The sequence below is a fragment of the Cyrtonyx montezumae genome, unplaced genomic scaffold, assembly GCF_038088225.1.
Source record: "Cyrtonyx montezumae isolate F1298 unplaced genomic scaffold, pur_monq_1.0 scaffold_18, whole genome shotgun sequence".
Taxonomy (NCBI): domain Eukaryota; kingdom Metazoa; phylum Chordata; class Aves; order Galliformes; family Odontophoridae; genus Cyrtonyx; species Cyrtonyx montezumae.
This window is the reverse complement of record NW_027071914.1, coordinates 10,961,637-10,969,892: the sequence shown is the minus strand read 5'-3', so window position 1 is coordinate 10,969,892 and position 8,256 is coordinate 10,961,637. Positions and strand designations below refer to the sequence as shown.

The following is an 8,256-nucleotide window of genomic DNA, read 5'->3' as shown; positions in this document are numbered from 1 at the left end:
CCTAATCATTATTCACATTTATTAAATGTCCCTCAAGTGTTATTTTTTCCACAACATTTGCCCTAGAGTTTGCTTCAGCATGTGCTGTTCATTTTATGACTTCAGAAAGGATGTGGTTATGGCTTGGCAGAAAGGAAGCTTTGCTTAGATGGAAAGATAAAGCTCAAAGCACCTACGCTGCCTTTTGAATAACTTTTTTTTTTTTTTTGCAGAAAAAAAAGCAAAACTCTCAACTGCCTTCATTCTTGTGTCTCTTTCTTGGACGGGTGCTCATCATATAGGGCAGGCATCTCATGTCCTGGGAGAGGACCATTCTTCGCCCAGTCATGAATAACTGTGTGCTCCTGGAAGAGCAGCTGATCAAAAAATCCCAGCAGAAGAGAAGGACTTCACCCTCCAACTTTAAAGTGCGCTTCTTTGTCTTAACCAAATCTAAGCTGGCTTACTATGAACATCGCCATGGGGTACGTCAGCCATTTTCTCTCTAATTATAGAGTAATGAATTGAAGGAATGAACTCTTTCTTAAATTTTATTAACATTCCTGGATCCTATTACAGCACCACTTGCTGAAAACTGTAGAGTTGTCGAATGAGCTCTTCAAAGCTTACAGCCAATGAGCATTTGATGTAAATGGAGGAATAAGACTATGTTATCACTTTATAGAAAGCATCTAATTCTGTTGTAAGAATTTAGCACAGGCTGTTAAAAATCACTGCCTGTAACAGCTACATGAGCCCATTCCTGGCTGCTCACATGGGCACTTACGTGCATGGAGTGACTTACGTGCATGGCAGAGAGCATACGTGTACGCTGGTTGCACAGATCTTCACTCTCATTCATCTCTCTAGAGCAACAGACTGAGGGCTGGTGGGAGAGCAGTCTTACATTTCAAAATAAATCCAGCTGCCATGCTTAACTGGCCTAGCCTTCTGAGTTAACTCCAGAAGGAATGCAATGACAAGATACGTGCTCAGACTTGGCACTGTTTGCCCAGGCTTGCATTTCCCTGATTTGCTAAATAAGAAGAAAATTAGAAGTCAGTCTGTGAGCCGCATTGTGCTAAGTGTTCTAGTGAAATAAGAATTATTTTCTTGTTCTGTTTAGCTGGATGTTTGCTGAGCCTCATAACAATCATAAATAATATTGCTTGTTTTCCAACATTCATGTAACATACCATTAATCCATAATGTTCAGGCACTGTTACCGTACAGAGACCAGTACTGGGGATCTTGTAGCCTTGCTGCCCAGCATTGGCACCTTCAGATCATCTCATCTCATTTAAACAAAGAAAATTAAGTATAAAACTGAACCCAACAAAAAAAGCAAAGTATAATGGATATCAGCTTCAAGAATCACTATCATTGTTATTTTCAAGTTATTTTTCTCACACGGGCACAACAAGATTGTTTTCTTGCTTTTATTTTATCAGCTATTTTCTTACCTCTGTATTTAAATAGGAAAATATTTATTGCTGACTAGTGTGTCTGTACTTGGTTTAAGCCTCCACTTGACTGCTATCCAAACTGCCTTTCAGCTGGCATGATTTTAAACTCTACCACCTACTATCCTAGTAGGATTTTCAAAAGCATTCCGAAAGTAATTCTGCCATAGGTATTTTGAGAAATTTTCACACCTAGTTTTCCTTGGTGCTTGGTGAGTCTTGAAGGATTGAGAAGGACTCAACACACATTTTGCTTAGATACTTTTGCATACTCACACTAGCTGTCCGTTTGCATCTTTAGACACTTAGATCAGTTGGAAAATCTGACTCAGACTTTCAGCTGGGCATAGATTTCATATGCTACGATTGCCTTTGGAAATTGTATCCCTCTAGTCTTCCTAAAGGTCAATTAGGAAGCTCAAGAACATCTTAAAATGCTGATGAAAGAAACAAAAAACTTTAAAAGGCATGTTATTACATGACAAACGCAAAATCCGATTGCACACCAAGCTGATATACTTTTGTGTATACATGTGTTGGGGGTACAGTTTTAAACTAAGAAAGGGGAGACTTAGGTTAGATATTAGGAAGAAAAATCTTTCCTCAGAGGCTGGAGAGGCCCTGGCACTGCTGCCCAGAGAAGCTGTGAGTTCCCTGTTCCTGGAGCTGTTCAAGGCCAGGCTGAATGGTGCCTTGGGCAGCATGAGCTGGCAGAAGGTGGCCCTGCCCAAGACAGGGGCGTTAGAATTGGATGGTCTCTAAGGTTCCTTCCAACCAAAACCATTCTGTGATACTATGATTCTGCATATCACCATGTGCTTATCTGTAATTCCACAGAGCTGATTTTCCACAGATCTTTGCTGATACAAATTGTCAAATCCAGGTCATCACATGAATAGAAGGACTTTATGTAAAACACGTAGAAAAGACTCTGTTCTGTGACATACTCCCAGGAGCAGTCATCCTCAGCCTTTTCAGCCAAAAATTAGATCATCTTGGTCAGGTTTCCATGTGATGAGGTCATGGCTGTTCTTGAGGCAAAGCTTAGGGCAGACTCTCAAGCATCCTTTCATCCTGTGCTAAGAATGGAATGGAAGCTCCAGAGAGGATCTCACAGCCCATGAAGGGACAAATCACAGTACCTGCCTGATACATGAGTTATGTCCATCCCAGTGAGTCAACCAGGACCAGAGAGCACACACCAAAAATCGATGACCTGTAGTGCTAGACCTCTAGCACAGGTTTGGTTTTGTTCCACAAGGACTCTCCAATAACTGGTAGGGATTAGACAGCCTGTGGACCATTGGTAACAGGCAGTTTGCTTGTGGTCCCTTTGCTCTGGGTGCTCAGAAGGCAAAGCTTTATTGATGCTAGCTTCTCTCTGCCTGCTTTTCATGGAGTCTGAGAGTATCCTCAGGCATGCTTGTTGCAAAGAATAGATGAGACCAGCTTCTCTCTGGGCATAATTTTCCAGGGAAATCTCTGTGGATGTTTGCTGACAGATTTCAAAGAGTTTCTTTAATAACTCCTCACTGTACTTGGAGTTCCGTATCAAATTCACCTCTCCAGCCCCTGTTCTGTCAGGGGCATCAGCCTATACATAAATTCAGGTAAAACAATTAACAAGTTACTAGACAATTTGAGAAGTTCCAATGGTTTCAATGAGGTGGCTTAAAGTAAGGTGTACCCTTACACTTTAAGCACAAGTATACATGCTTTGTCTGTATTTAAAGGGTTTAACGCCTTGTCCCTTTCTCTGGATTCAGGCATTGTGAATTTAAGATGTATAGTTTACTGTAACAGTCCAAAGCAAAGAAATAACCAGATCAGGTTAAGAGGTACAGGGATTATTCACTAAATGGTACCAAAAGCTGCCAATATAATCAACATAATAAAGGCAATTTTTTGCCATAACTGTAACAGCATTTTCTGTCATAGCAGCACACAGCTAAACAGAAGGAACCATTTTCCTCAGGGCCACACATACAATTGCTGTTAATGTTAATGAAAGATATTCACGTTTCTCATTTAGAGAATGAGCCCCCAATAACTGACAACAATAAGAAGCTGTGTTTTCTGGAATTCATTATCCAGAGCACAATGCAGGGCTGTATTAGCATAAAGCTAAGTCCTGATAACAGACACATGTATTCAGCCACCTTCTGCTAAATACATCAGAAGTGCCTTTATTGTAACATGCAAATAAATTACATGGGCAAAAATTCTTCGTTTCTGGGATCTGCTTTCATAGCTCCTGAGCGTGCAAGTGAATGAGCATGTAGGAAATATGAGTAACTATTTCAATGGGTTTGGTCCTCAGAGTAACTTACAATGCACACATTTATGATACCATCAGGGTCCCAGCAACACAGTTTCTGGATCAGAGTTGCTCATCTTGGGTTGGCTAGGAAATGGGGAGAGTGCTGGGGTCTTTCTGTACCAACTATGCAACATCTGTCCCTTTGCCACAACTTCCCCTCTCTGAAATCTTCTTAATGCCTCACCCTATACAGATATTAAGAAATATTTCAGAGCTGGTTAAGCTGCTTCTAACTCCTGGGAAGTTCAGGCATGCTGTTATTTTTAACTTCAGAACTTGATGCACCCATGGGCTATTACTAGTGTGATTTTTAAAGGTAGCAATGAAAGGAGCACACAAAAGTACTAAGTTCCCTCTTCTTTTATATCACTACTGTTCTTCCTACACTGGTCAGATGCTTAAGAAGTTGCAGAGCATGAGTCAGCATCGTCCTGGGCTCTTTCATTCAAATCTTTGATATTCAGACAAAGATGGCACTTCAGTGTCTTGGAACTTCACTTCTGTCTGTCATTCCAGGGGAATAAAAGAATAAACTTGCCTTAAAAACCTATTATCTGAATCCTAAAAATGCTTTATCTGCTTCTGTTGTATTATCTACATTTTGTGTTACTTGCAAGAGAGCAGCTATCCATGATAAGTCAATAATCTCTGTTTCTCACTCTGTAACTCCATTTTACCTTAATTACTCTACACAGACCCCAACCGATCCACCTTGCCATGGATAGGCTTGTTTTTCTCACTGAAGCCAACATAAACAGATTAGGACTTTGCTTCTGAAGATCTTGCTTTTGGAGTTCCTTCCTGTTAATTACAATGGCCATCCATACCATTTCTTGTTGTTTAATGTAAGACCTGTTTTGTACATTCTGGATACCTCAACAGACAAAATAATAATCCTCATACACAGTGAATTTAAAGATACTTTTGGAGACAAACTCCCATATAGATATGTATCAGTACCTAGATCATTCTTCATAACTTATTGGGTATTTATTAACAAGCCGTTTTTATTTGCCTGAATTTTCAGTGCCATCTGTCTACCAGTGTATATTGCCAACTAATTTATTAATAATAAACATATCACCCACAAAGTAATCAGTCATGGTATCTACCTACACCACACCTGCTTTAATTATTATTTTACATAAAACAATCAATACAACCTTAAATAGAATAGAGACAAGGTGCAAACTCATTTTAGGAATACTTTAGCATATCACTATGAATATACCATGGATGTTTCAATAATCCTAATTGAATTATAGGAGTTGAGGAAGGATTAAGCTAAATATTGTTTGCCACAGTAATCCTCATTTCTATCAAAAAAAATCACAGAATCACTAGAAATCTGGCTGGTTGGTCCATCTTCAATTAATTTAGTCAGACTCTGTGCTTGGGGGTAAGGCAGTTGCCAATGTTTGATCAATATTCAGAGCAGGACTGTTCAGCCAACTCTAAAACAAGTGAGCTATGGCTTTGGCTAGCCACTGCTTGAAACATGGAGGTAAAGGTTTCACAGCTTCAATCTGGCACTTGTTCCAGTGTGTTTTACCAATTATTATTGCCTTTAGATATTTACAAAGTTTAATCCTATTAGAGTTCTCTTTCACACTTTCTTCCACAGTGTGATTCCGGATGGTAACACTCCTTTTTGCTTTAAGCAAAATGTGATCTATTCTAGGTCTGCTCTCTACATTCTTTCTAATTCCACAAATGTGTGATATAATACGGTAAGAAAAAGAAAACCTACTTTTTTATTTCCTGGAATAACTCATTTTATCTTCCAGAATTTGATTGCAATTATTTTCTACTACCACTTTCTTTGCACACCTGGTTCTGCTCCTGCCAGATCTTTCCCTAGATACTTGCTCGTCTTTAATATTCCAGGATTATTTTTTTTTAAATTACTTCCGTGCAATATCCCCCAGGAAATGTCTAATACTCCCAACAGAGCTCTAATCTTTCTTTTAATAGACAATATTAAAAACACCGCAAAATTCTCCAACATTTGTTCTCTCTTTTTATCTTTAAGAAGGAATTCTTATTAATATGAATATGCTACAGTGAGATTCCTTGATCTTTTGATTAGATTTTACTGTAGCCATTTTTGCTTCCAGTACCTGCCTTTTCTTTAAATTGCAATCAGTATTCTAAGAGTGTTGTTGCACCGCCTTCAAATTGCTTTCTACTATTTCATCCTTTCTGACCAAACTTTATCCTTTACAAATTATACTTTTTTTATTATTAAAAAAGCGGTGACATTCAGTAGATTTAATTTGCTTCCTTCTATCACTGAACCCTTCATTCACTGCTATGCACTCCTGCCATCTTTGCTAGTTAAGATTAGTTATGAAAAAAAAATCATGTAATATTTAGTAATTAATCCATATGTTTTTCTGTAACTTATAAGGCTTATTTTTATTATACTAAAAAGCTGGTTTCAAGAATTGTGTTTCGTTAAAAAAGATATTGGTTTTCTTATCAAACTATTTGTGCCCATAGTAGGGATGCTCACTTTAATAATCATCTCAGACAGGACAACAGTATGACTGCTGGAAGTGGCTTTGCCTGGAACTGAAATAGAAATTCAGTGAAAACACTTGGGCATTGCAAATGGGAGCCCAAAGAAAAATGATCTAATGTCCAAGAGTGTTTTTCCATCCAATCTTTGTACTTCAACCTTACATTCACATAGCTCATGAAAATGAGCACTTGCAGAAATTTTACAGTTTTAATTTCCCTCAGCATCTCTTCTGGATTTAGGCTCACATAACTCTGAAAGCCAGGCACCTTAGAGCATAGGACAGCCAAAAAGCCAGCTCCTAGCTGGATGTAACTTCTGCAGGACTGGTCTTCTGAGCTGTACTGAAATTTCTGTCCTAAGAGTTCTGTGGTTTAAAGTGATTTTATTGGAAAAACCAATACTATGTTTGGTCTATAGGACTTAGAAGTATGCAAGAAGTAATTTCCCAATAACTCTTGCTCCCAAGGAAACCGAGAATTTAACCAAGCAAAGTGAAAACAGAGATTGTTTGCATGAGGCAGACTTTGACTGCAGAGTTCTGCTACCTCTGTATACAAGACTTGATGCTGAAATTAGTTCTCAGGAGTGACATTGCATGATGAGGGAGCTGATAGCATGCAAACAATGTGTACCAACAGCACGCAGCACAATCATTAAGCAGCACCATATCATCCCACTATCAGATGAAATATTTACTTACTGACATAGGAGCTAGCAGCAATTCAGCTTCCTCAGCAAGGCCTGTGCCCAAGTCCTGGACTGCAGGTGAGGCTGTGAACAAGGAGATCTTCACAGGTTTCTGGAAGAGCAGCAAAACAGAAAGAATTTCCTGACTGCAGCTGCTAAAGCAACAGCAAACATGGAACACAGACAAAGCAGACACAGCCCTTCTTTTCACATCACTTAAATAAGTGGAGGCATCTTAGGCACCAGTTGCAGTTAATTTTGTCATTAACACAATTCGATGCACTCTGTGCCCAAGTGAAGCCCAACTCTAGAACACTTTCCTACTCTTTAGATGTAAAAGCAGTGAACAAGCAGCTGCAAAACAAAATGTTTCTTTTTTTTTAATGAAAGCAACAGGACAGAATAGTTGTGATAGATATATGAATTAAGCACTACATTTAGGAACCGAAATATTAAATATAACAGAGTATGTTAAGGTATTACAGCACAACACAGCAGTCAGAGAACCACAGAAAATTCCAGTACTACCAATTACAACCTCTTTCTGCTATTCCTTTGAAGTACTTTCTATTGGCAGGCGATGCAAAACCCCTTAAACATTCTTTTAACATCCAAATAGCCGAAATTGGTTTTCAAAATTCATTTCAAAATTGTTTAACTTCCCATAAAACTTCAACCTATCAATGTTCCTTTTAAGAATGAGAACTCAAAGTACCGAACAATGTCAGTGCTGAGGAAAAGATTTACATCAATCCAGCAATCAACAGTTCTTTATATCCTGGCTTTTACTGATAAAAGAACACATGCCCTGATGAACAGATAAAGGATATGTTAAGATAAGGGATGGAAAATGTATAGGCACAGGTTTCAAGGAGGTTCAAGTTCATGCACAAATCTTTAGGTCAGTGGGAAAAGTACTTTATAAGACTTTTCTTTATAGTATAAGTATAATATAAGTACTTTATAAGACTTTACTTAAAAATAAATCCATCTTACTGCATGATATCTCCTAAGTTCCTAGTTACTATTTTCTGTGTTCTTCCCCATTGCTCTTGGAGCCAACATGTGCCTAAGAGAGAACTATACTCTGAGTTATTATGTAGGCTGAATACTCAGCAACATCATGGGCATAATCAAAATTTGAACATCTCAGCAAATCGAGAAATTATACTGTAGAATCTTAACAAGGGCTGAGGAGAATCATATCTGTAAGATAGTGATTATTTAGTAATGAGAAGTTATTCATGAGTCTACAACAAATTGAGTTCTCCGTAACATAAAAT

At 38.3% G+C, this 8,256-nt stretch overlaps 1 protein-coding gene across 1 annotated transcript in view; it reads left to right on the top strand.

The window, feature by feature from the left end:
- Positions 1 to 259: 259 nt before the first annotated feature.
- The window catches only part of ITK (IL2 inducible T cell kinase), a 30,303-nt gene continuing 22,306 nt past the window's right edge, over positions 260 to 8,256 (top strand). Inside the window, exon 1 of the mRNA XM_065734661.1 lies at positions 260 to 464. Coding sequence (XP_065590733.1) covers positions 294 to 464 — 171 coding nt within the window. The 5' untranslated portion in view covers positions 260 to 293. The remainder of the gene's footprint in view (positions 465 to 8,256) is intronic.